At 43.9% G+C, this 27179-nt stretch overlaps 1 protein-coding gene across 1 annotated transcript; it reads left to right on the top strand.

Moving 5' to 3' along the window:
• The first annotated feature begins 1352 nt into the window (after positions 1–1352).
• Positions 1353–27179, top strand: LOC311148347 (zinc fingers and homeoboxes protein 3-like). The gene is made up of 7 exons (XM_084185286.1): positions 1353–1746; positions 19308–20311; positions 20511–20624; positions 20889–22541; positions 22741–23511; positions 25357–25675; positions 26349–27179. Exons 2-7 carry the CDS (start codon positions 19523–19525, stop codon positions 26357–26359), a joined length of 3657 nt encoding a protein of 1218 aa, XP_084041412.1. The 5' UTR covers positions 1353–1746; positions 19308–19522; the 3' UTR covers positions 26360–27179.

Genomic DNA, 27179 nt, shown 5'->3' with positions numbered 1-27179 from the left:
CGAAAGGTGAGTTTCCTACAATAGGAGACAAAGGAAGAAAAGCGGTGAAGCTAATTCTTACCGGAAGCGGAAACTTTCCTTTCGGTAAAGTCACCCAACACAAAAGATGAGAGCTGATAACCCTGCGCTTGGCGGCGTAATCTTGACGCCACACCTGTGAACAGTTAAACAGGATAACAGATCATGCTGAGGAGAGCTAGGTAGAACTCTTCCATGAGGAAGAGATGTGAGAATGATCAGAGGGCAGGCGAGTGGCTCCCTCATTCGCCACTTGACAGACGTGTATGATTGGTTCTTCAAGCTACTTCTAGCTAGATTCTGGTGAATCCCACTAGTGAGATGTCGAAACGAATAATTGAAAGAGAACACAAAAGTAACCTAGGCATCAAATCTATAAAACACATTAGGCCTAACTCAGAATTGTATTGGGCACAGATATAAGGTGTAGTAATGTAATTTTCTATTTACCACATTGTTATAGAATTAGGCTACCATATGGCAGAAGGGAGAAGTTATGTTTTCTTCATTATTGTGTTTACACAGGCAGCCCAATTCAGATTTGTCCAATTATTTTCATATCTGATACCTATCTGATCTGTTCCCTAATGTGTAAACAGCAAAAAAACACATCCTATTTATACCACCTCCATATGTGGATCTGAATCCTCATACAAACCCGATCCTCCATATCTGGATGCTCAGATCAGATTTTTTGCTCTGAAGTCTTATTTTTGCGCATTACCTGCCATTATCCTGACAACCACCCCAACATTTAAAGGAACAGTGACAGGAAATAAGGATTGCGTCAGTGTGCTCCCTCAGAGGCTACATCAGTGTGAATTCACAAATCTGATATGGGTCACATATAAAACTGAGTGTGGACAGTCAGAAAAAAATATTGGGTATAGAAAGAAAATCAGATTTGGGTTCTGAGGGTGGCTGTGTAAACACAGCATCTCTCTATCTCTGTGAGTTCACCTTGATCTGATGGTGCTTTCATGGCAACTAGGAACTCAGAAAAAAATAAACTAGATTAAATGATGACATCAGTAATCATCAGGTCGAAGTCTGAGTTCTAGAAAGATGCCCGGGAAGCCGCTTGGAATTCAGAGTTGGATAACTATTTTTTTCCCCGAGTTCCCAGTTGTCTTGAACGCATTGAAATCGGAAGTCGGAGATTTCAGAGTTCCATGTTCCCAGTTGTTTTGAACGTGGCATGGGGTCTTGGTGTAATGACGTTTTGTACCACGTGCCTGTCTCTACCCTGTCCAAAGATGGTGGATAAATGAAGATAGTTCACACAGGCCGTTTACCATTGGAAACAAATGGTCAGTTCATGTCTGCTTAACGGGGTGAATCTCCAATAGACACCAATGCGATAGCAGCTGGGTTTTGGTCTCCTAGGTTCATTGACTTCAATTGAACCAGAAAGAAAAACAGCGAGTGGAGTGTCTCGCTTCCTCTTCCGTCTCTGCCCTGACTACGTGCGTTGTATTTTCCTCTCCACTATCCCAGACTCCGGGACGTGAGAGACTATATAATAATATAAACATGAGCGACGGGGGCTATTGGGGCCACTAGCCAGTATCACGTTTATCGCCAGTCAAGGAAGGAAGAGAGAGAGAGGGGTATCACCCCTACCTAAGTTTTTATCAACAAAGCCCACATTGTTTATTTTGTTACATATGGTTAGGTTTATTGAAGTTTTCTTTTTCCACAATCTAAACTCCATCTGGACCAAGTAAGGTGAGTGAGGTTTTTATGAATGTATTTACCTTTTAAAAAGTTGTGCGAGCGTTACCTTTCCTGTGCTAGTGTTGGTCAGCTGCATGTCGCTCGCATAAAATGGCGACAGCAAGTGGGTTTGCGAGTAGTTTTGAGGGGCTTTTCTTTTCCCCCTTTCTGAATTGGTTATAATATTACAAAGATGTATGTAATCCGCCTATTAATTAATCGCTCACTCTGCGGAGTATGAAACTTGAGTAACAACAGGCACCAGTTTTGTTACAATGTATAATTTCTGGAATTTTCATGAAGGTTTCGTTGACTGGATGTGACTCGCAAGGTTTCCTCTTAAAATCACTCTCTGTTTTAATTAGTCACAATTTTATAACTTGACTAATGTTGTTATAACTACCTGCATTTGCATTACGTTGACGCACTGTAGGCGTTATGGTTTATGTGGAATATTTCATTTTAATCTGTCCATATCGCATCCTCATTGTTGCATGATTTTGAGGAAGATTGGATGTATTCTGTTAAAGTTTAAGATATTGTAAATATCATAAAATCGTTTGTCCATGGACGTTTTCCAAATTATAACAATCAGAAATTATTGGAAAATAAGACTAAATAGCCTTTTTGTTTCATCCCAGCAGTGACAGAAATTGCCTGTTTATTTATCAAACAGGCTATGTGAATGATAGAATGTTATCAGAATATCATCATTTTCACTATTGTCTCTTCATATTTAAATTCATATCTCAATTTACGTACTGTGTGACTGATAGCCTATATGCAAGCAGCAGTAGTTGTTTAGGTTACTCCCACAGCATGTCAACATTGCCATGCTCTCTGTGCAGGGATTCTAGAGATTAGTTCAAAACTGTACCCCAAAGGCTAATTTGTGTCTGATGTCCACGTGATAAACAAGCCATCGTGCCCCAGCTCTAATCTAGCAATCTATTCATCAGCCATGTCACAGTTATCACCCCTGACCTAAACCAATTTTCATACCTTTGTTGGGAAGAAAAAGGTAGACTAGTCCTTTATGAGTGAGTGGAGGGGGTTTAGAGTACAACATAAAATCAGAAGATGTATATATTTTTTTAATTGATTGACATATAGCATATAGAGAGCTAGTAATGGCGTCTTTTTGTAAGCACTAACTCCGCCATGGTTTGTTGGACAAAGCCTATGAGGAAAATGAATGGCGTTTTTGTATAAACACCGATAATACGGTCTGTCGGCATTTATTCCAAAATCCTATTCTTTCCCCATAGGGATGGCTGAACGAGGTAACTCATTTCTGTGTTTTAGGACTACAAGCTGGCGAGCTCTATTAGGCCTAAATGAATTCTAGCTACTTTTGAAGCACGTTGTGCACTAGAAACTCATATTCATCCTGTAACGACATGTTTATTATAAAAAGCTACAATTTTGATACCAAAACATGTCTAATTTGTGGACTATTAGGTTTCTACATTGTGTATAAGCACTACCTATTGAGATGTTTTACATAAAATATTTGACACTGTCTCTTTAAGAGCGTCAAGTTTGTGAGTGAAGACCTGCAATATATCAGTCATTCATTCATTGCTATGATCATTGATCTTCTAAATAAGTTATCTCCTTTCTTTCTGTGCCCCCAAATGTTTAGAAATACTTGTAAAGTAACCAGGACCCTGTTTCCCAAAAGCATCTTAAAGCTAAGTTCATCGTCGTTAGAACCTTCGTAAAAGCATCTTTAAATCTCTGAGCTGTTTCCCAAAACCATCGTTACTAAAGTTTCTTTTGAAAACGCTTGTTATTTAATGACTGCCTCAGACCACTCGTAGAACAGCTAAGTGCCAAGATGTGATTTTTTTTGCCAAAATCAAGATATGTCTTTCTGTGACCACTTCAGAATGAATGTGTCTACAAATACAACATTCCCAATTTCTTTGCAATTGTTACTAACAAGCGAAGGATAAAAATATGATTCAATGAAAATCGAAAATACTATATATAAATACAGTAGGCTACATAGACCCCTTGACTTTTTCCACATTTTGTTACGCTACAGCCTGATTCTAAAATTGATTAAATTGTCCCCCCCCCCCCCCCCCCCCAATCTACACAAAATAATCCATAATGACAAAGCAAAAACAGTTTATTTGAGATGTTTGCTAATTTATAAAAAATAAACGAAATTATCACATTTACATAAGTGTTCATACCCTTTACTCAGTACTTTGTTGAAGCACCTTTGGCAGCGATTACAGCCTTGAGTCTTCTTGGGTATGACGCTACAAGCTTGGCACACATGTATTTGGGGAGTTTCTCCCATTCTTCTCTGCAGATCCTCTCAAGCTCTGTCAGGTTGGATGGGGAGCGTTGCTGCACAGCTAATTTCAGGTCTCTCCAGAGATGTTTGATCATGTTCAAGTCCGTGCTCTGGCTGGGCCACTTAAGGAAATTCAGAGACTTGTCCTGAAGCCACTCCTGCGTTGTCTTGGCTGTGTGCTTAGGGTCGTTGGCCTGTTGGAAAGTGGAGCTTCGTCCCAGTCTGAGGTCCTGAGCGCTCTGGAGCAGGTTTTCATCAAGGATCTCTGTACTTTGCTCCGTTCATCTTTGCCTCAATCTTGACTAGTCTCCCAGTCCCTGCTGCTGAAAAACATCCCCACAGCATGATGCTGTCACCACCATGCTTCACCGTAGGGATGGTCCCAGGTTTCCTCCAGACGTGACGCTTGGCATTCAGGCCAAAGAGTTCAATCTTGGTTTCATTTACGTTTTAGTCATTTAGCAGACGCTCTTATCCAGAGCGACTTACAGTTTCATACCGGCCCCCCGTTGGAAATGAACCCACAAGCCTGGCGTTGCAAGCACCATGCTCTACCAACTGAGCTACAGGGGACTATAAAAGTGTACAGTTATCCAGAGCAAACAGGGATACGTGCCTTGCTCAAGGGCACATTAACGTATTTTTCACCTAGTCAGCTCAGGGATTCGAACCAGCAACCTTTTGGTTTTTGGCCCACTTCATCAGACCAGACAATCTTGTTTCTCATGGTCTGAGAGTCTTTAGGTGGCTTTTGGCAAACTCCAAGTGAGCTGTCATGTGCCTTTTACTGAGGAGTGGCTTCCATCTGGCCACTCCTACTATAAAGGCCTGATTGGTGGAGTGCTGCAGAGATGGTTGTCCTTCTGGAAGGTTCTCCCATCTCCACAGAGGAACTCTAGAGCTCTGAGAGTGACCATCAGGGTCTTGGTCACCTCCCTGTCCAAGGGCCTTCTCCCCCGATTGCTCAGTTTGGCCGGGCGGCCAGCTCTAGGAAGAGTCTTGGTGGTTCCAAACTTTTTCCATTTAAGAATGATGAAGGCCACTGTGTTCTTGGGGACCTTCAATGCTGCAGAAATGTTTTGGTACCCTTCCCCAGATCTGTGCCTCAACACAATCCTGTCTCGGAGCTCTACGGACAATTCATTCGACCTCATGGCTTGGTTTCTACTCTGACATGCACTGTCAACTGTGGGACCTTATATAGACAGGTATGTGCCTTTCCAAATAATGTCCAATCAATAGAATTTACAACATGTGGACTCCCAAGTTGTAGAAACATCTCAAGGATGATCAATGGAAACAGGATGCACCTGAGCTCGATTTTGAGTCTCATAGCAAAGGGTCTGAATACTTATGTAAATAAGGTATTTCTGTTTTTTATTTTTTATAAATGTGCAAAAAGTTCTGAACCTGTTTTCGCTTTGTCATTATGGGGTACTGTGTGTAGATTGCTGAGGATTTTTAAAATCAATTTTAGAATAAGGCTGTAACGTAACAAAGTGGAAAAAGTCAAGGTGTCTGAACTTTCCGAAGGCACTGTATTTCAAAGATATTAAAATAAATGTAATGTTCATTCAATTGAGTTTTATTTATCTCTTTGTACACTACTGTCTGTCATTCTTGCCTCAATATATTTCATGATGTGTAACATGTGCGCAATGATGTGCCAAATGTTGATTTAGTGCATTATTATCGGGCAAGTTAGAATAAGCCGCCTCCAATATTTGTAGCCATAGGTGATAACATCTCTCTAGGAGCTGATCCGTTGTCAGTATTGTGGAATAATTCTAATGTTAAGTTAAGATTTGAAATGGAGAACGCTGCTCCGAGAGCAGCGCTGCTTGTCTTTCGATCCTGTCAGTATCGACGCATGCCTTAAAGAAACACTTAGCGAACGTTCTCTCTGCGTGGTGTTTTGGGAAACGCATGTTACATTTCAGCCATTGTATGAAAGATGCATTGTTAAAACACTAATAATTTTAAGTTCAATCGCTATCTGGAAACCAGGCCCGGGTTAGCTAGTTAGCTAATGAGGTAGCATGAATGAACAAGGGGTAAAGAAATGCCTTTCAGTGGTTTTGGAACATGGCCTAAAGACTCACTTTTTGGTCCACCAGCCACTGTAGCAGGTAGATGAAAAAAATCTAACAGCTAATACATATATTCCCAATAATAACACCAAAAACTACAACAACAAATATAATCGTTTTTTTCCAGGTTTCGTATTTCCCCCAGTTTTTTTTCTTCTTCAGGTTTTCATTCTCAAAATCACACTTTTTTTTTAAATTCTTTATAGAAAAGTGACAATATTGGATGTTGTAAGTCCACAACAATGCTTAAACCACATCAGGAGACTACTTTTGAAAACAGAAAAACATTAATTGGAGGGTATACATGACCTTTAAAGAGCCACTGAACGTGCAGATTGGCACATGTTTTTCTGATGCTCATTAGAAAAACGAGATCAATCTTGGAGGTGTGTTTCTTGACCGATTCCTTGTTTGGTTAAGGATGTTTGTCCCCCATGAGTCACTGAAGCCTATTTCACTTCCACAAAATCCTCAGGAATCTAAGGTAACTCAAGAAATCTGTAAATACTTTTTATGTTTTTGCTGAGGATGTTATAGTTATAATTTTACATCAAAGGTGTTTGGTGCAGTATTTCTCAAGTAAAAAAATGTGCGCCATGTTGTCTTATGTAATCTGTCTGAGCTGCTCGGCAGGTCTGTCTCACTGTCTATGCCAGTGGTCACCAACCTTTTCTGAGTTAAGATCACTTTCAGAGTCAAAAAGCAAGCCGAAATGTACATCTCAGATTGTTTTAAAAACACTACTTAACATTTTTTAAATTAACCTAATAAAAACAGTTCTGTAGGAATGAGGTTTGTACAGTAGGCCTAATACATTATCACATCATATTGGCTATATGCTTGGCCTGTCAATATTGTTATTCTCAGACCATATTACACTGGAACAAAAATATAAACGCAACATGTAAAGTGTTGGTCCCATGTTTCATGAGCTGAAATAAAAGATCCCAGAAATGTTCCATACAAAAAAGCTTATTTCTCAAATGTTGTGCACAAATGTATTTATATCCCTGTTAGTGAGCATTTCTCCTTTGCTAAAATAATCCATCCACCTGACAGGTGTGGCATATCAGAAAACTGATTAAACAGCATGATCTTTACACAGGTGCACCTTGTGCTGGGGACAGTAAAAGGCCACTTTAAAATATGCAGTTTTGTCACACAACACAATGCCACAGATGTCTCAAGTTTTGAGGGAGTGTACAATTGGCATGCTGACTGCAGGAATGTCCGCCAGAGCTGTTCACAGAGAATTGAATGTTCATTTTCCTACCTTAAGCCACCTCCAACGTCATTTTAGAGAATTTGGCAGTACATCCAACCGGCCTCACAAACGCAGACCATTTGTAACCACGCCAGCCCAGGACCTCTACATCCGGCTTCTTCACCAGCGGGATCGTCTGAGGGGGGGTTGCCCTCCCAGGCCCACCTATGGATGCGCCCCTGCCCAGTCATGCGAAATCCATATATTATGGCCTAATTTATTTAAGTTGACTGATTTTCCTTCTATGAACTGTAACTCAGTTAAATCTTTGAAATTGTTGCATGTTGTGTTTATATTCTGTGTGTGTGATTCGTAGGTGTTTTGTGTGATTAGCTACCAGCTAGGAAAAAAATACAGAAACACTTAGAAAAAAGCTACTGCAGAATACATTTTGCTACATATGTGCTCATACTTGACTTCTAATTATTTTTTTTCGCAAATACGAGTGAAATGCTTGCACTGTGGAACCCTGACCACCCACCAACGTGGCTGGTGAAATAGACATTTTGCCTGCCAATTCCAAATTCTACCTGCATTTGGGGGGTGGCCAGTGTTTTAATTTTAGGCCCTGGATCAGTTGGTGTAGCACTTGCGAGGCACATATGAGCATAATTTGCTAATCATTTGCTCTTTTTTTTCACCTGATGGCAACTCGAGTTGCACCGCATCCGCCTCAGGCACAAATTCATGTTGTTCCTACGCCCAGAGAAAGTGACATATTCCTCAATATTAAAATAGACACGACGAGCAGCTAATAATAATAAAACCGCAGTGCTATCGATACACTTGGCTACTCATTCATTGCAGTGGGAGTAGGGAGAAGCGGGTATTATGTTTTATAATAGTGTTGAATAAAAAGTGCTAAAATAAAAACATTTTTTAAAAACATGAACGCACTCATAAAAACAACAGCTCTTTACTGTAATCTTTGACAGTCTCTCTTTGGTCATGGTTTTAAAAGTTATGAAATCTCATTTAAGCTAGTATCAAATTTAGCTGTGGCTTGGTTGTAGAAGCTGTAGGCATGGTGATTTCAGTTATCCAATTGGCCAGCGCAGTAAGCGCGGTCGATTTGGCCAAAGATCTCCCGGTCCACCGGGTAGGTGGAGTTTGTCTTTTTAGACATCAAATGGTTCAAAATGGGAACACTTTGCCTACCCGGTGCGCAGGGCTTCTGAATCAAGTGCACCTACTGCCAATAGCACAACACGAATAATACAAAAATGGAGCGCAAGCCTTTATCGTTGAGTTTTACACAGAAATGTTTGGTGATCGGCTAGGAATGCCTTGAAGATCGACCAGTTGATCGTGATCGACCGGTTGGTGACCACTGATCTATGCTATTGGATTGAGAGCAATCACTGCAGCTGTTCACCCCATGTTAGTGGGCAAATTGACATCGTCAAATCAAAACCCAACCTTCATTTCCCCATTGTGACGCATGGATGTTCCAAAGTATGTTTTAAACAAGACGGATTTTATGACCAAAATAATCCTATTTACACTTTGTAGTCAATTTTGACACCAGAATAACTGTTTCTGACTCATATCGATGCCACGTAGGCTGTTTTCAAAGGGATTTGTTGCTTTTTAAAGGTAGTCGCTCTTTAATTTCAATTTGCCACATCAAGAGCCCGGTGTTTGGCTGGCTGTGTTTGTGTACTGCATGCGGTATAGCAGAGTTTGCAAAACCAAAGACCACCCGATTTTGATACAAATCATCATGATATATCATTCTGCCAGGTAAGCCTCCTTTGCAGTTCGCATCGGTAACTGGCTACACAAAGTGGTAGACACAGGCATTCCCATGCCGTTACTTTTTCGGAAAGTTGCAAGAAATACAAATCACTGATGCATTCTTTAATATTTTTACATGTAGGCTTTGGATTGAACGAATCTGCGCTAGCTTTTTTCTCTAGGGCACTCGGAAGCAACTGCACAGTAAAGCCTATCATTACAACAATTATCTGGGTGATTTCTTTCCTGGTCGCCCTGGTGCTCCCAAAATAAAATATCAGGTCACACAGCAAAATATCTAGGATTATATGCAATCACAATGGTTGCACTTTAGAGCCCTTCTCACAGTGTTATGTTTCAGATGTGATTTGATATGTGATTTAGCAATGGGTTGTTAGTGTTTAGCCATAACTGTTTTGTGTTGAAAGGATTGTCTGAGGTCATGGTGGTCTTTATCTCCCTGATGATAATAATAATATGCCTTTTAGCATACACTTTTATTTAAAGTGACTTAGTCATGTGTGCATACATGACTATGCATTTTTCTTGCCATTCAAATTTCTTGACTTAAACTTGGGCTATTTTCTGTGTTTGCTTGCGTTCAGATACTGCAGACAGCCTTTGTGGGGTAAGTCCACTTTTTCTAGAGGAAAAGAGGATTTGAAAAGAGGAGAAAGGAAGAGTGTGTGTGTCCTTGTGTCCAGAGCCAGCAGGTTTGGGTCAGCAATAGCAGTCTGAGCGCTGCCTGCCAGGCTGGTTAACAGCCTGTGATGTCAGCCATTTTAGGTTGGACAGCACAGCGCATGGTGCTGCTCCGCCATTTCTCTCCCTCCCCTCCTAACCCAGCTCTAATGCTGGAACTGCCAGTGGCCACAGCAATACAGGATTTCGCAACCTTTTGCAGCCGTTTTCTCTCCCTGACTTTATCGCAGCCCGATAGGGATTCAGCAGCAGCTGAAATGTAGAGACACCATCATTAGTTATTTTTTTGTTGGCAAAAGTGAAAAACAAATGATGCAGCCAGAACGAGTAGAAACCTCAGAGACAAACATATGCAGGCCTGTTCTGTGGTGCCAGACGACGAGGAGGAGGAGGTGTCAATGGATGGAGGGATTACTAGCAAATACACCTGGTGTAGAGGGAAATTAGGAGGGGTGTAGAAAGGGTAACTGTAGGGGTAGTATGGTTGGAGTAAGGGAGATTAGGGTGACTTTACAGGGGGTGGGCAGAGGGGTTCAGGAAAATTACAAAATGTAATGGGTTAAGGGCTGATGCCGATTTTTGGGGGTCAAGGAGGCCAATGGCCAATATTTTATGCCGATAATAAATATAATTAATTAGATTTTTTATGAGATTTTCCCAGAAGCAATAACAAATCAATTATACAACCATACAATCAATTTGACTTTCTTTTGAATAATTTAACTACATAACATAATGGTAATCAGTTATTTGAATGGTCAATCTCTTGATAAACTGGGTATATCAAGATGGCAGAGGCCTACTCACAATACAGGTAAATTCATATTCAATAGGAGTGTATGCATATTGAGCTTGTTTTCACTTATTACGCTTTGGGGTAAAGATGACAAACAATCTGTTTCCCTTTCATTTGGGAGCATGTTAGGCCTACTGATCAACAACATTTTCATATACAGTGCATGCGGAAAGTCTTCAGACCCCTTGAATTTTTCCACATTTTGTTACGTTACAGCCTTATTCTAAAAATGATTAAATAGTTTTTTCCCCTCATCAATCTAAACACAATACCCCATAATGACAAAGCAACTGAAATTGGCTCCAATCAAGCACCGTCCACAGGGTATGGCATGGCGTTGCAAAATGGAGTGATAGCCTTCCTTCTTCAAGATCCCTTTTACCCTGTACAAATCTCCCACTTTACCACCACCAAAGCACCCCCAGACCATCACCTTGCCTCCACCATGCTTGACAGATGGCATCAAGCACTCCTCCAGCATCTTTTCATTTGGTCTGCATCTCACAAATGTTGTTCTTTGTGATCCGAACAACTCAAACTTTGATTTGTCTGTCCATAACACTTTTTTCCAATCTTCCAGTGTCTGTGTTCTTTTGCCTATCTTAATCATTTATTTTTATTGGCCAGTCTGAGATATGGCTTTTTCTTTGCAACTCTGCCTAGAAGGTCAGCATCCCGGAGTCGCCTCTTCACTGTTGACGTTGAGACTGGTGTTTTGCGGGTACTATTTAATGAAGCTGACAGTTGAGGACCTGTGAGGCGCCTGTTTCTCAAACTAGACACTAATGTATTTGTCCTCTTGCTTAGTTGTGCACTGGGGCCTCCCACTCCTCTTTCTATTCTGGTTAGAGCCAGTTTGCACTGTTCTGTGAAGGGAGTAGTACGCAGCGTTGTACGAGATCTTCAGTTTCTTGGCAATTTCTCACATGGAATAGCCTTCATTTCTCAGAACAAGAATAGACTGACGAGTTTCAGAAGAAAGTTCTTTGTTTGTGGCCATTTTGAGCCTGTAATCGAACCCACAATTGCTGATGCTCCAGATACTCAACTAGTCTCAAGAAGGCCAGTTTAATTGCTTCTTTAATCGGCACAACAGTTTTCAGCTGTGCAAACATAATTGCAAAAGGGTTTTCTAATGATCAATTAGCCTTTTAAAATGATAAACTTGGATTAGCAAACACAACGTGCCATTGGAACACAGGACTGATGGTTGCTGATAATGGGCCTATGTAGATATTCCATAAAAAATCAGCCGGTTCCAGCTACAATAGCCATTTACAACATTAGCAATGTCTACACTGTATTTCTCATCAATTTGATGTTATTTTAATGGGCTTTTTTTTTTGCTTTTCTTTCGAAAACAAGGACATTTCTAAGTGACCCCAAACTTTTGAACGGTTATGTATGTATGCGTCAGCCTACTAATTATACAAATATGCACTATTATATTTCAAAATTAAAATCAAATTCGCTAGCCTATACTTGTAACTTTGTAGGCCGCATGTGCTGCACCAGAATCGCATGTTCTGTTCTGCTTTATCGTGGTTTTAATGATGAGCGTAATTCCAGTCTATATAATACAGTACAGTAATACAGTTCACACACACCTAGGAGACATGGACACCACCACGTGAGTGTGTTAGTGAAATAGGAGCAGGGCAGCAACTCTCCAGTCACCACTCACAGGAGTGTGGGGAGAAAACAAGCCCACTAGAGCCAGGAACTGGATTGTGTGTGTGTGTGTGTGTGTGTGTGTGTGGTGTGAGAATGAAATGAGGAGGGTGGGAGGGATCGGGATGGGGGTGGTTGCCATGGGGACAGTAACACACCAGTGGCGCTGCCGACCTGTCTCCCTGGGCCAAACTTATTCAGATGGGGAGGGAGGGACATAAATGCATACATACAGGACAGACAGATGGACACACTAACATGGACAGGCAGGCAGCAGAGATAAGGGCCAGGATTCCAGCAGCAGCCATATAATGCTGGCTGGGATGACGTACGTGGTCGGCTACGTTCCGTAGACTATTTGGTGCGTTGGTCTCTATTTTGTGGGGCTATTATTGGCCTATACACTGAGGGTATGGAAGCAAGCCCAGGGTGTTATAGAGCTGTGTGTGTGTGCGTGCTACGTGTGTTACATAGGCAATGGCAGCCCTACTGCATCTGTAAACAAGCCTCACTCACAGGCATGCAGGCAACCACACACACAATCATGACTCACACACTCCTGCGTGCTCACACAGGCACACTGACCTGTGATGTACTCCAATGTAAAGGCAGCTCAACACAAGTCCATCTGGATAAAGAGGTCTCCTCCCTGTTGTCAGTCAGTCAGTGGTTAACTTAACGGTGGTTCTCCAACGTGTTAATGGGAGGGGGGCGCACTCACACATTTTGTGATCCTGTCTTTTAAATGCTCGTTGTACACACTTGCATGCACACGCAGGAAAACACATGAGCAGACCCATACACTGCAGCCCAGTTCTCAGGTTGTGTCCACTGGCTGAAGAGCTAACGGAGGAACATTCCATTCTTCACAGTCAACCAGGGAGGAGGGAGAGGAGAAACAACTCTGTTTGATTGTAGTGAGAAGAGAGGGAGAGCGAAAGCGAAAGCGGGGGTTGGGTAGGGGGTGGTTTATGGGGGGTGGTATCGAGGCAGAAAATTCCTCTCAAACACCTCACTGCTTCCTCCACGACTGTTAACACCCCTCCCTCGCTCCTCCACTCTCGCCCGAATACTCCTGCCCATCCCCCACCAACCTCTCCCTCTATCACCCCCCACTTTCCCCCTCAGGCCCACATGATGGATGGCAGGGCTTGCCCACCCATAAGCCTTTGTGTTGGTCATGTGACCTGCCTGCCTTGGCAGAGCTGTGCCCCCTGATGCAGAACTGAATGGTAGGAGAGTGGGAGGGAGGGAGGGAGGGGCAGAAATTGCCCAAACGGATGGCAGTTCCTCTCTTGTGGAGGGGTGGAATTTCATTCCCCCCACAGTTGCAAAGGCCTGCTCAGCCTCTTAACCACTCATACACCAGACAAGCGTAGAGGAAATTTGTTTGGGAGAAATCTGGAGAGTATTTTCAACCAGCTCAGCAATTAAACTTTTAGCAAAGTTTAAGTGTAGGTCTACACAGTGAGACATTTAAAAAAAAAGTTTCAGAGGAATCTTAGCTCTTTCCACTCACAGGCCCTGTCATCGCGTATACGGGTTGAAAATAGCAGATATTGTCATTGGTAAGTGACTCAATTGGAACGCCGTGGCTGTACAGTAACATGCGTTACATGTCGTCAGAGCTCAGGTTACAAACTTGAGTGCTGCATGCGACAAGAAGATACTCCCATCCCTCACGCTAATTGGGATACTTTTGCACATTTGTTTTTGTCTGAGTAAGGGAAATGCTGTAAATCGAGAGGAGCTGATGTGTTACGAAAGATGAGACATTGAGGATTATAATAAATACCGCTTTGATGTCATACAAGCAAACCACACACCCATGAGTTGAAATGTGCTTATACCCTTATACCCTGGGTTGTTCTGAACAGAATGAAATTATTCAGACCCCTTGACTTTTTCCACATTTTGTTTTGTTACAGCCTTATTCTAAAATGGATTCAGTTGTTGTTTTTTCCCTCATCGATCTATTAAATAAAATAAGTAAAATAAGTAAACTGAAATATCACATTTACATAAGGATTCAGACCCTTTACTCAGTACTTTATTATGCACCTTTGGCAGCGATTACTGCCTCGAGTCTTATTGGTTATGACGCTACAAGCTTGGCACACCTGTATTTGGGGAGTTTCTCCCATTCTTCTCTGCAGATCCTCTCAAGCTCTGTCAGGTTGGATGGGGAGCGTCGCTTCTCAGCTATTTTCAGGTCTCTGCAGAGATGTTCGATCGGGTTCCAGTCTGGGCTCTGGCTGGACCACTCAAGGACATTCAGAGACTTGTCCCGAAGCCACTCCTGCGTTGTCTTGGCTGTGTGCTTAGGGTTGTTGTCCTGTTGGAAGGTGAACCTTCGCTCCAGTCTGAGGTCCTGAGTGCTCTGGGGCGGGTTTTAATCAAGGGTCTCTCTGTACTTTGCTTCGTTCATCCCCACAGCATGATGCTGCCACCACCACGCTTCACTGTAGGGATGGTGCCAGGTTTCCTCCAGACGTGACACTTGGCATTCAGTCCAAAGAGTTCAATCTTGCTTTCATCAGACCAGATAATTTTGTTTGTCATGGCCTGAGAGTCCTTTAGGTGCCTTTTGGCAAACTCCAAGCGGACTGTCATGTGCCTTTTACTGAGGAGTGGCTCCCGTCTGGCCACTATACCATAAAGGCCTGATTGGTGGAGTGCTGCAGTGATGGTTGTCCTTCTGGAAGGTTCTCCCATCTCCACAGAGGAACTCTGGAGCTCTGTCAGAGTGACCATTGGGTTCTTGGTCACCTCCCTGACCAAGGCCCTTCTCCCCCGATTGCTCAGTTTGACCGGGCGGCCAGCTCTAGGAAGAGTCTTGGTGGTTCCAAACTTCTTCCATTTAAGAATGATGGAGGCCACTGTGTTCTTGGGGACCTTCAATGCTGCAGAGATTTTTTGATAACCTTCCCCAGATCTGTGCCTCGACACAATCCTGTTTCAGAGCTCTACGGACAATTCCTTCAACCTGCTTGGTTTTTGCTCTGACAAGCACTTTCAACTGTAGCACCTTATATAGACAGGTGTGTGCCTTTCCATATCATGTCCAATCAATCAATTGAATTTACCACAGGTGGACTCCAAGTTGTAGAAACATCTCAAGGATGATCAATGGAAACAGGATGCACCTGAGCTCAATTTCGAGTCTCATAGCAAAGGGTCTGAATACTTATGTGAATAAGGTATTTAAAATAAAATAAAAAAATTATAACTGTGCAAACATTTCTAAAACTGTTTTTTCTTTGTCATTATGGGGTATTGTAGGTAGATTGAGGGAAAAATGAATTTAATAAATTTTAGAATAAGGCTGTACGTAACAACAAAATGTGGAAAAAGGGAAGGGGTCTGGATACTTTCCGAATGCGCTGTATTGTCGTATTTTGAAGGAAATTAGCAGCAGAACACGCCATTCTATGTGCACCAAAAATACAATCTGTCTGAAGTGCCTTTTGTATGTAAAACCAAGTGTTATAACTTAGCTAGCCATGTGGCGATAGGATATGCTTTCAAATGATGCCCACCTTACCCAGATTGCGTTTTATAATCGAATTATTTGGGATTGCGTAAACAACAGTATTTGTGTGATGGCGGGGATGCAAGGCTGTGTTCCAAACAAAAAACTACAAGTGTGCTTTATTCAGTTGCTCAATGGGTATGCTAGGAGGGCTCAAAAAAGTACCTTATAGTTGAATTCTCTTTCCTTGAGTCATAAAAGTTAATTGAAATTATTTAGGAACTGTACACAGTTTGGAGAGGTGTGCGTGGCCACTTGGAGACACCAGTTAGACCTCTCACTGAAACCATTGTAATAATTTTTTTCTTATCTTGAACCTACTCCAAAAATGTTATTATTATTATTATTATTATTATTATGGTACTCAAAGTATCCAGAGTATTTTCTGATTTAGTTATTGACAAATAACAGTAAATGTAAAATGCACATAAAATCAAGTGTAATGTTTGGATTTAGTCTTGTCAGGTGAACTGTTGTGTCCTCATCTTTGGTCTGATAATTTCCCCATAATCTTCAAAGGGTTTTCTTTCAAATGCTACCATGGTATGCGTATGCTTATGCTTTTTTATATTTCTTCTGTTAGAAACATTTTAATTTGGCCCTATCCATATAGGCCAATTTCATGAGTGTAAGGAGTTAAGATATTGCTGTTGGCGAATACATTATTGAAGGGACTGGTTATTGGCTTGCAACATACATAGAATACTTATTGTAGAAACAGAAGATGAACCGTTTAGGGATGGGCATTTTGAATAATTTCACTATTCGCATAATATCAGGATTTTTATCCGTATAGTCGAAATACAGAGACGCAGACGATTCCGGAGGGTGGGTGTGAGTGTGAGTGTGTGCGAGTGAATGTGTGAGTGAGTGAGAAGAAAGTAGCCATGCTTGCTCGCACTAGTTAGACAAACTTGTAAATCTAGCTGCTGATAGTGATAGTTCCTGTCTTGACTGCATCAGATAGATCTAGAGAAGATTTCAAAGCTAGCTAGCTAAGCCAGCCAGCCCGCTAGCTAATTGAGGCTACAATATGCTGCGCTCCCCGTCCTTGTTAACAAATAACAACACTATGATTCAGATTAATCAACAGCCTACCTGTTTGTTGTAGCCCGCTCCTTCTCATTTGCGGACCAAAGCGCTGTTATAGATCAGTTTACAGTATATAATCAGATCCGTTTTAGTTTCTTCAAAATCAAAGGGTAACAAGGGGTAGGCCTGTGCTTTTTGCCATTTTCTTTAATGAAAGGTAGGCCTATGGCATACCCTCTCATATCCCCTCAATTTGAGTCTTTGCTATAACTTAACAGCCCTTCACTGACTCAGAGGTTGGCTATTTAAAGAATGCATGGTGGTTGGAGGAATTGACAAATCTATGGATATATCAGCCTATAGCCTAATTTAATCTGTCAAACAGGTAGTCCTACATGTTATTTCTTTGGAAGAAATAGACTCCAACACAAAGTCCTCTTGTTAGTAAAGTCAAATTAGAATGAAGAGTGTTGATTGTGTGGCTGCTGCTACTTCAACTTGCAGCACCACCATGAAAGTTACTCGAATCTGGCTTATTGTGAGGTCAATAACTGGACCATTCCTACTTACAAAACATCTCCAGTTCAGTTAGGTTTGATGGTTGCCGAGCATCGACAGCCCGCTTCAAATCATCCCACAGATTCTCAATGATATTCAGGTCTGTGGACTGGGATGGCCATTCCAGAACATTGTACTTGTTCCTCTGCATAAATGCCCGGGTAGATTTTGAGCAGTGTTTTGGGTCGTTGTCTTGTTGAAATATCCAGCCCCGGCGTAACTTCAACTTTGTGACTGATTCTTCAACATTATCCCCAATAATCTGCTGATATTGAGTGGAATCCATGCGACCCTCAACTTTAACAAGATTCACAGTACCGGCACTGGCCACACAGCCCCACAGCATGATGGAACCCCCACCAAATTTTACTGTGGGTAGCAAGTGTTTTTCTTGGAACGCTGTGTTCTTTTGCCGCCATGCATAACGCCCCTTGTTATGACCAAATAACTCAATCTTTGTTTCATCAGTCCACAGCACCTTATTCCAAAATGAAGCTGGCTTGTCCAAATGTGCGTTTGCATACCTCAAGCGACTCTGTTTGTGGCGTGTGTGCAGAAAAGGCTTCTTCCGCATCACTCTCCCGTACAGCTTCTCCTTGTGCAAAGTGCGCAGAATTGTTGAACGATGCACAGTGACACCATCTGCAGCAAGATGATGTTGTAGGTCTTTGGAGGTGGTCTGTGGGCTGTTTTTGACCGTTCTCACCATCCTTCGCCTTTGCCTCTCCGATATTTTATTTGGCCTGCCACTTCTGGCCTTAACAAGAACTGTGCCTGTGGTCTTCCATTTCCTCACTATGTTCCTCACAGTGGACACTGACAGCTTACATCTCTGCAATAGCTTTTTGTAGCCTTCCCCTAAACCATAATGTTGAACAATCTTTGTTTTCAGGTCATTTGAGAGTTGTTTTGAGGCCCCCATGTTGCCACTCTTCAGAGGAGAGTCAAAGAGAACAACAACTTGCAATTGGCCACCTTAAATACCTTTTCTCATGATTGGATGCACTTGTCTATGAAGTTCAAGGCTTAATGAGCTCACCAAACCAATTGTGTGTTCCAATTAATCAGTGATAAGTAGTTACAGGTATTCAAATCAATAGAATTACAAGGATGCCCACATTTTTGCATAGCCTATTTTTCACATCTGATTTAATTTCATACAACATAATATTGCTACACTAAAAATCTTTGTCTGGACAATACCCCAGTACTCATCTTTTATTAGAAAATGAATGGCATGCCACTGTGATCATTTTCTGTGACAAGTGTATCTAATATAACCATATGCAATTTCAGGAGCACATGTCTTAGACTGATGGACTGTGCCATCCCCACTGCCTCCACAATGGATCAGTTGACTCAGACAGGTGTCTTGTACACCATGATACTTTTGTTATTTTTTTAATTATTTTTGCTTCTGCTCGGCTAAAGAAATCTCTGACCAACAGCCTATCGAGCAGTCGACTAAATGGGGTCAGCCCTACTACTGGCCTATAGCCCTATGAAAACAGCCTTGAGTTACTTGGCTTGTGAGTTGAGTTTTAAAAACAGCAGACTGTATTTATTGACAAACAAGAAACACAAAAAATGAATGCATCCAATATGTTTGTTTATATTTTACTGTAAGATCATTATACCACAATTTTAAGACATCATCTCCAAACCACATGATATTAAATTACTTGGAGGAATTTCATTGCGTAGTGTAAAATGTGCTTCTGGGCAGTTTTCTACAAATGCTGTCCTCACTGCGTTCACTGTGTACTCTCTCTCTCCACATTATCTTGTATGTACAGATGCACATAGTTTTAATAATCATACCTGAATTATGACGATGACTTGACTTTTTTTTTTTCTTTTTCTCTCCATCTTATTTGTAGGTTCCTCTCTGGCTCCCTAAAAGGAACACGCATATATATATATATATATACACACACACACTGTGACGTGAGAACCCAACGCATGGTCATGTTCCCCCATGCTCCCCTCCCTATGGCTTATCTATAATCAGGACCCCAACTGAACCACAACCCGACCGCCGTACTCCTCGGCCGGCTACCACAACCACCACTCCCCCCCACCCTCTACTCCAACCATGGCCAGTAAGAGGAAGTCCACCACCCCCTGTATGATCCCCAATAAGACCATGCACCTCCGTGAGGAGCTGGAACAGGACGCATACCTGTCAGACCCTCCTTCCCTCAGACAGGCCCAGGCCCGGGACCAAGGCTACCCAATGGGGGGTAACAGGCAGAGCCCCCTGGAGCGATCCCCAGGTGAGTCCTCCAGGCCTGAGGGGGGCGGCATTGTCAAAGACTGGGGCGGCACCTACATGTGCAGGCATTGTAACTTTGAGACCCAGGACCTCAACCTGTTCCTGGACCACGTCTACAGTGGCCACCCGGACTTCAGAGCTGACCCCAGCTTCCAGTGCGTGGACTGTGGGGTGTCAGCAGCCAAGTTCGAGGGCCTGGCCCTGCACAACGCCCGGGTCCATCTCAGCACGGTGAGCACCACCCTGCAGCTGAGGAAGAGGGACATGAGGTTAGTGGTGGAGCAGAGTCTGGTCACAGGGACAGAGACAGCGAGGGACACAGAGATCTCCATCACCAAGACCCCCATCATGAGGATGCTGAAGGGCAAGTCCGAGTCCAAGAGGATTGTGGTGTCCCATTCCTCCCATGATGAACCCTCCTCAGACCCCCCACCCCTCTTCATCTCTACCTCCAAAGATACAGAGAGAAAAGAGACCCCCACAGTGACGGTTACCCACGTCCCTACCATAATGCACAATGGGACAGCCACCAAGGTCACCCTGCCCTCAGCGATCCAGATAGTGAACGGCTCGGGTGCTCTGCCCATGCTCAAGACCGCCATCACACAGGTACTTAGTACATATATTTTTGCTGCGTTTTGGGAATTGGTAAGTTAATTACTACAAATGAGAATTATTTAACTTATTTGGTTCAATGTTTTATTTAATTACTGTACAACTTTCCTCAGGGAGTTGAATGCAGTTCATGTCACTGATTGTGAAGACATGCTTGTGGACAATATATTTTTTTAAATCTTCTCTGAACCAGGTTGTGTCAGTGATCCAGAACAGGAACTTTCACCATCAGACAGCTCCCATCACCGTCTCCTCAGCTCTCTCCTCCACCACCTCCTACTCCACCTCCTCAAAGAACATGCCCAAGGTACAATTCCCCCTTTGACCAAATTGTGTCGGTCCCACTTTATATGAAGACGTTATAGGCAGTGTAGGTACACATTATTACATGGTACTAACATGTGTATTTACATGTACCATATAAATACATGGGTTTTAGTGTCTTTTGAGCTGTCAGTGTGTAAATCTTCTCCTGCTTTATAGGAAATAGTTCCATGAAGTAGTATAAATTCTATGTAATTACGATGTTGGTACTACATAAAATATAATGTTTCTACCTTCTGTGGTCCAGGTGATGATCCCTCTGAGCAGTATCCCAACCTACAGCGCCTCCATGGACTCGTCCTCCTTCCTCAAGACGTCCTTCAGTAAGTTCCCCTACCCCACCAAGGCAGAGCTCTGCTACCTCACCGTGGTCACCAAGTTCCCAGAGGAGCAGATCAAAATCTGGTTCACCGCCCAGAGACTCAAGCAGGGCATCAGCTGGTCTCCAGAAGAGATTGAGGAGGCCAGGAGGAAGATGTTCAACACCATCATACAGACTGCGCCACCTAGCACCCAGCACCATACACTACACCGAGGCCAGACCCAGGCCCAGCATACCATCACGGTCCTACCTGCCTCTCTGGGGTCTACAGGGATCCCTCACATCCTCCAGGGCTCTCTGGTGGGCCAGGGAGGGGTGATCGTCACCCAGCCCATGATGGCCAATGGCATCCAGGTCAGCAATGCCCCCATGGCTCTGGCGGTCACACCCAAGCATCAGGCTGCGGCCCGGCCTATGGTGCAGGCCAGGCCTGCGGCCGCCCTGGTGGCGGATAAGGGGATCAGCATGGTGGGGACGGTGGGGAGCAGTAGTAGTGGAAGCAACATCAGTAGTAGTAATGGTGGAGAGAGTACTAATAGTATCAGCAGTGGTAGTAGTAGTTTCAGTAGTCATGCTAGTGTTATTAACTTTAGCCTTGGCAACAACCAAGGGAACAGCATTCATAGCAATACCAATGGCAAAGCCATCAACACCAATGGCAAAGCCATCAATGGCAATGGAAAAATATATCATGCTATTGCTAATCTCAATGGGAAAAGCAACAGCAATGCTATCAGCATGGTTAAAAGCATCAACACTGACAGTAGGCGCAATGACGGCAGCAAAAGCCACAGCAGTACTATTGCTAAAATTATCAGTGAGAGTAGCGTCATCTCTGATATCAAAAGCACCATTGACAACAAACCCAACAGCAGCAATGATACTAACAGCAGCAGCAGCTTGAGCAACAAGAAAACAATCACCACCCCGACCTGTGGTCCCACAGCTACTCCTCCCCCTACAGCCTCCACAAACACCACCAGTAACCCCACCACCACCAAAACAGAGGCGGCTTCTTCCCCCTCCACCAAACATTCTTCCCCGGCGCCGAGCGGAAGCACGGACGCCAGCGGAACCCCAATCTCCCGAACGCTCCCCAACACCTTCCTGGACCCTAGCTTCTACAAGAGCAAGAAGTCTGTGGAGCAATTGTGTGCGCTCAAAGAGAGCTTCACTAACAACCAGTTCCCCAACCAGGAGGAGGTGGACCGCCTCATCTCCATCACCGGCCTGACCGTGCGCGAGGTCCGCAAGTGGTTCAGTGACCGCCGCTACCACTTCCGCAACCTCAAGGGGGGGCGTTCAAGTACGGGCGGTCAGGGTGGTGCTAGCACTCCAACCACACCCGGGTTGGCTAGTGCAACCAACCGATCTGGGACCCCCAGTGGTACCCCCATGGACCTGTCGGACACTGCCACTCCCAATGAACCCCCCCCAAAAAAACAGCAGGGGTCGGCAGCCCTCAGCGCCCCTCCTTCACAGATGCCCACCTCCCCTACCACCCTGTCCAGACGGCCCCCCAGACCCCCCTCCCCAGACTTCACAGCCATCCGCTACAAAGAGAGGGACCCTCAGCAGGTGAGTGGTGGTGCGACTGTGATGACTTAGTTATGACTTAGTTTATTTACACATAGCTTAGTTTTCCATAAGATTACAAAAATGTAATATCGGTGAAGTATCCCTTTTAATGTGTATTTACTGCCAATCAAATTTCTCACTGTGACATGAGAAACCTACGCTCGTCTACCCTACCCTAATCTCCTCTCTACCCTACCAGGTGAGGGCGCTGGAGGCCAGCTTCAGCCAGGACCCTGACCCCTCCGGAGAGGAGGTGGACCGCCTCCGGTCTGAAACCAAGATGACCCGCAGAGAGATCCACGGCTGGTTTGCTGAACGCAGGAAGAGAGTCGCTGCTGAGAAGAAGAAAGAGGAGTTAGAGAGGGAGGAAGAGGAGGAGATGGATGCAGGGGGACGGGAGGTGGGAGGGAAGAGTAAGGATGATGCCGGGGTGAAGAAAGAGGAGGATGCGGAGGAGAGGCAGAAGGAGGATGGTTCAGGCTCAGAGCTGAAGGTGAACCCCATTAAGATCAACCTGAAGATGCTCAAAGTGACTGAGTCCAATGGCAAACTGGAGACTGAGGTAGGCCAGGCAAACAGCCCTACGATGCCTACCCTATTTCCCCCAGCCCCAACCCTCACCCCTGCACCATCCACAATTCCATCTCTGACCCCAAAGCCATCCCCATCACCCAAACCCTCCCCTATCCGGGGCAAGAAGACATTAGAGCAGCTCCACCTCCTGAAGCAGGTGTTTGCCCGGACCCAGTGGCCCAGTGCGGTACAGTATGACGAGCTGATCTCTTCCACGGGGCTTCCCAGGCCTGAGGTGGTGCGCTGGTTCGGTGACTGTCGCTACGTGCAGAAGAACAGCCAGCTAAAGTGGCTAGAGGCCTACCAGACCATGGTCCTGGAGGAGGACTTCCAGAGGGGAGACACTCAGATGCTGAAGGCCCATCTGGAGGCCCATGGAAGTCTGGAGGAGGAACAGGTACGATTCTCCCATTATCTCAAGATCAAGAGTTTTTCTATGGTTCTGTGGTTGTGGATTTTTTGGAACCCGACTTGCCGTGGCTAATGATACGGACATTTCTGTGCATGTGCAGGATTGTTTTTTACATAACTGCTTCCCAATCTGCTGCCAACGTAGCTTCTGCTCAGTGCTCCGCTGCCGCTTCCCCCTCCTTGACATGAAGGGGAACCTTCATGTTGTACACTAAATAATACTTTTTAACGTCTATGCTAAGGACATGGTCGACATGTTCGAACTATGCATTCCATGCCTCAAGCGCAATGTCATGTTCTTTTTTTTTCAGAAGGGGTGCAAGGCTACATGCAGCTATCATGTTGTCCACCAGCTAGGTAGTGTACTCGTGCGGTACTTGCATGATTATTGAGAAGCGAAATAGCAATTAGTAGGGCAGCGTTTCCCAAACTCGGTCCTCGCGACCCCAAGGGGTGCACGTTTTGGTTTTTGCCCTAACACTACACGGCTGATTCAAATTATCAAAGCTTGATGATTAGTTGATTATTTGAATCAGCTGTGTAATGCTAGGGCAAAAACCAAAATGTGCACCCCTTGAGGTTCTGAGGACCGAGTTTGGGAAACACTGTAGTAAGGCCTGTGTGTGGTTAAATCAGTTTTTTGCCCCAATACAAAACACAAGTGGGGAGTTACATGCAGCATATCAAACACAAGCAAGATTTAGACACGCAGTCTAATTAGCGATTTAATGTAATTTCTTAATCATCATTGCAAGCATTGGCTAAGTAGGAGGTAGACATGCAGTCAAAGTAGTAGTGTTCTTTTTTCAGGAACTCTGGCCAGTGTCTACCATATGGCAGCAAGTATAAAGATTAGCCTACATCATCAAACGCTGATTGTTTTTGCTCCATCAGAATTAGTATTTCCCCACACAAGGCTTTATTACAGAGAGAAATAATCCTCAGCACCCCACCCCCAGATGATCCCGCAGGTGAAGAAGCTGGATGTGGAGGTCCTGGGCTGGCGTTTATGGTAGAGAAATGAACATTATATTCTCTGGCAACAGCTCTGGTGGACATTGCTGCAGTCAGCATGCCAATTGCACTTTCCTTAAAAACATGAGACATCTGTGTTGTGTGACAACTGCACATTTTAGAGTGGCCTTTTATTGTCCCCAGCATAAAGTGTATCTGTGTAATGATCATGCTGTTTAATCAGCTTCTTGATATGCCACAATTGTCAGGTGGATGGATTTTCTTGACGAAGGATGAAATGCTCATTAACAGGGATATAAATACATTTGTGCACAACATTTGAGAGAAATGTGCATATGGAAAATTTCTGGGGTCTTTTATTTCACCTCATGAAACATGGGACCAACACTTTACATGTGGCATTGATATTTGTGTTCAGTATATATTTTTGGTAATGTTCATTCAAATCGCTGCAGGGTTTTTATTTCGGCTGTTCTGAAATATGAGGCAGAGACATAGGCTATTGCATCTTCATGGTTCAGAAGAGGGTGAGTAAAGACAGAAACCTGAAGGGAGGGGGAGTGTGAGCAGCAGCTACGTAGTGTGCGTAAAATAACACATGCGCGGAACGTGATCTGGATCCTTAGCTCCGTATTTGCAACCACAGCCTTTCTATTAAGCTTCAGATTCTGAGTGTAGAGTTACTACACATGTAAAAACACAAATTACAATCATGCAACTACATGGTATTTGTGCACCCGGATGTAAAGTGTGACTAGCAATTGTCAATATTCTCATGTTGCCTGTGTGTCTATATTTTGAGTAGCAGAATGCCTGTCAATGGTGATATGTAACAGACTGTGTCTGTCCTCTCCAGGTGTTGGAGCTGGCCCAGGCTAGTGGGCTGACAGAAGAGCTGGTAAGACGCTGGTTCTCTACCCAGTCTCCTCTACTGCTGCAGGGGAAGGATAGGGGGGTTGCAGAGGAGGTGGAAGCAGGGGAGACACCCGGGGTGGGGGGAGTAACAGTAACAGCCAGCCCAGCACCCACGGCACCCATGGAGGGAGGAGCGGCAGAGCCGGTCCAAGGAGAGGGGGAGGTGAAAGAGGAGAAGATGGAACAGTCGGTGTGTGGAGGAACGAAAGAGGGGGATGAGGAGAGGAGTGCGGAAAACAAGGCTGTGAATCCTGGAAAAGGTAGTTGTTTTCCCACTAATTTTTATTTGATATGTAGTCTGCAATATTTTCTTGGTATATGTATATTTTGAATCTTGGCACATTAAACTAAGGTTATCATTGACATACACTGAGTTTACAAAACATTAAGAACACCTTTCTAATGTTGAGTTGCACCCCCTTTTGCCCTCAGAACAGCCTCAATTCGCCGGGGCATGGACTACAAGGTGTCGAAAGCGTTCCACAGGGATGCTGGCCCATGTTGACTCCAATGCTTCCCACAGTTGTCAAGTTGGCTGGATGTCCTTTGGGTGGTGGACCATTCTTGATACACACGGGAAACTGTTGAGTGTGGAACAACCCAGCATCGTTGCAGTTCTTCACACTCAAACCGGTGTGCCACTCAAAGGCACTTCAACATTTTTATTGCCCATTCACCCTCTGAATGGCACACATACGCAATCCATGTCTCAATTGTCTCAACGCGTAAAAATCCTTCTTTAACCTGTCTCCTCCCCTTCATCTACACTGATTTGATGTGGATTTAACAGGTGACATCAATAAGGGATAATAGCTTTCACCTAGTCAGTCAGTCATGGAAAGGTGTTCTTAATGTTTTGTACACTCAGTGTATAAAGTTGCAATACAGTAATTACCCATGTAAGGTTTATTTATTTTTTCATTTTTGTCACAGGAACAGACTGAGGATCTTTGTCTGAGCAGGGAAAAGAGGAGTGAGGGATGGAGAGAGAGGTGGCCCAAAGGGACAATGCAGGTGGTCTTTGCACAGTGCCTGTTTTTGAGCTCCTGACAGCAGATGTGATTGTAACCGGATCACTGGAAATTGACCCTGAACCCCCCCCCCCCCAACTCCCATATTTCTCTCCAACACTCTGCTATGCTGAAGATGGCACTTGAAACCACCACATCCTCCAATCCGCCATTTTATCCTTCAATCGACAAGTTGCAGTTGAGACTCAAGCGCAGGATTCGCAGAGGAGGGGTTTCGTTTCTCTCTCGCCCTCCTCTCCTCTCTGCTGCCGGCCCTGCTGCAGTTGGAGGGAGAAGTGGATGGATTTGGAGGAGAAAAGTGTAGAGATGTGGTTGGGATTTGGACTCCAGCAGACAGGGAGAGGAGAGGAGGAGGGGGGGGGTTAAAATCCTGACTGGACAGATATCGACCAAGCCAATCCTCTAGTGTGAGGATCACTGGTGTGTGAAGAGAGAGAGGAAGGAGAGAGAGACTGACTGTAGGCCTATCCAAGAGGTTTTTGGTACTGGGGTACAAGATGAGAACTGTAAAGACCTTTTTTTTTTTAAAGGAAACTTGAGGTCAGAGGTAAACATTAGGAGATGTGTATCCTTGTTTTAGCATCAAGTGCTTCTGTTCTGTACGTATGTATTTCTGTTTTCATTGATCTTTCTTAAACTGTAACAAATCTTGACTGACTAAAATAAGTTCCAACATACTTAGGCCTGTTTGTATAACTTTTAGATATTATTTGCAGAATAAACAAAATGTAAC

The sequence above is a fragment of the Coregonus lavaretus genome (genome assembly GCF_964263955.1).
Source record: "Coregonus lavaretus genome assembly, chromosome: 20".
Classification (NCBI taxonomy): domain Eukaryota; kingdom Metazoa; phylum Chordata; class Actinopteri; order Salmoniformes; family Salmonidae; genus Coregonus; species Coregonus lavaretus.
The sequence above is the reverse complement of the archived record's forward strand: the minus strand, read 5'-3'. Positions and strand labels throughout refer to the sequence as shown.

What these genes read in the sequence shown, in the direction of transcription:
- LOC311148347 (XM_084185286.1), top strand. Translation starts at nt 19,523, where the DNA reads ATGGCCAGTAAGAGGAAGTCCACCACCCCCTGTATGATCCCCAATAAG. An exon ending in TCAAGACCGCCATCACACAG is followed by an intron (nt 20,312 to 20,510) that starts GTACTTAGTACA and finishes TCTCTGAACCAG; the next exon opens with GTTGTGTCAGTGATCCAGAA. An exon ending in AAGAGAGGGACCCTCAGCAG is followed by an intron (nt 22,542 to 22,740) that starts GTGAGTGGTGGT and finishes CTACCCTACCAG; the next exon opens with GTGAGGGCGCTGGAGGCCAG.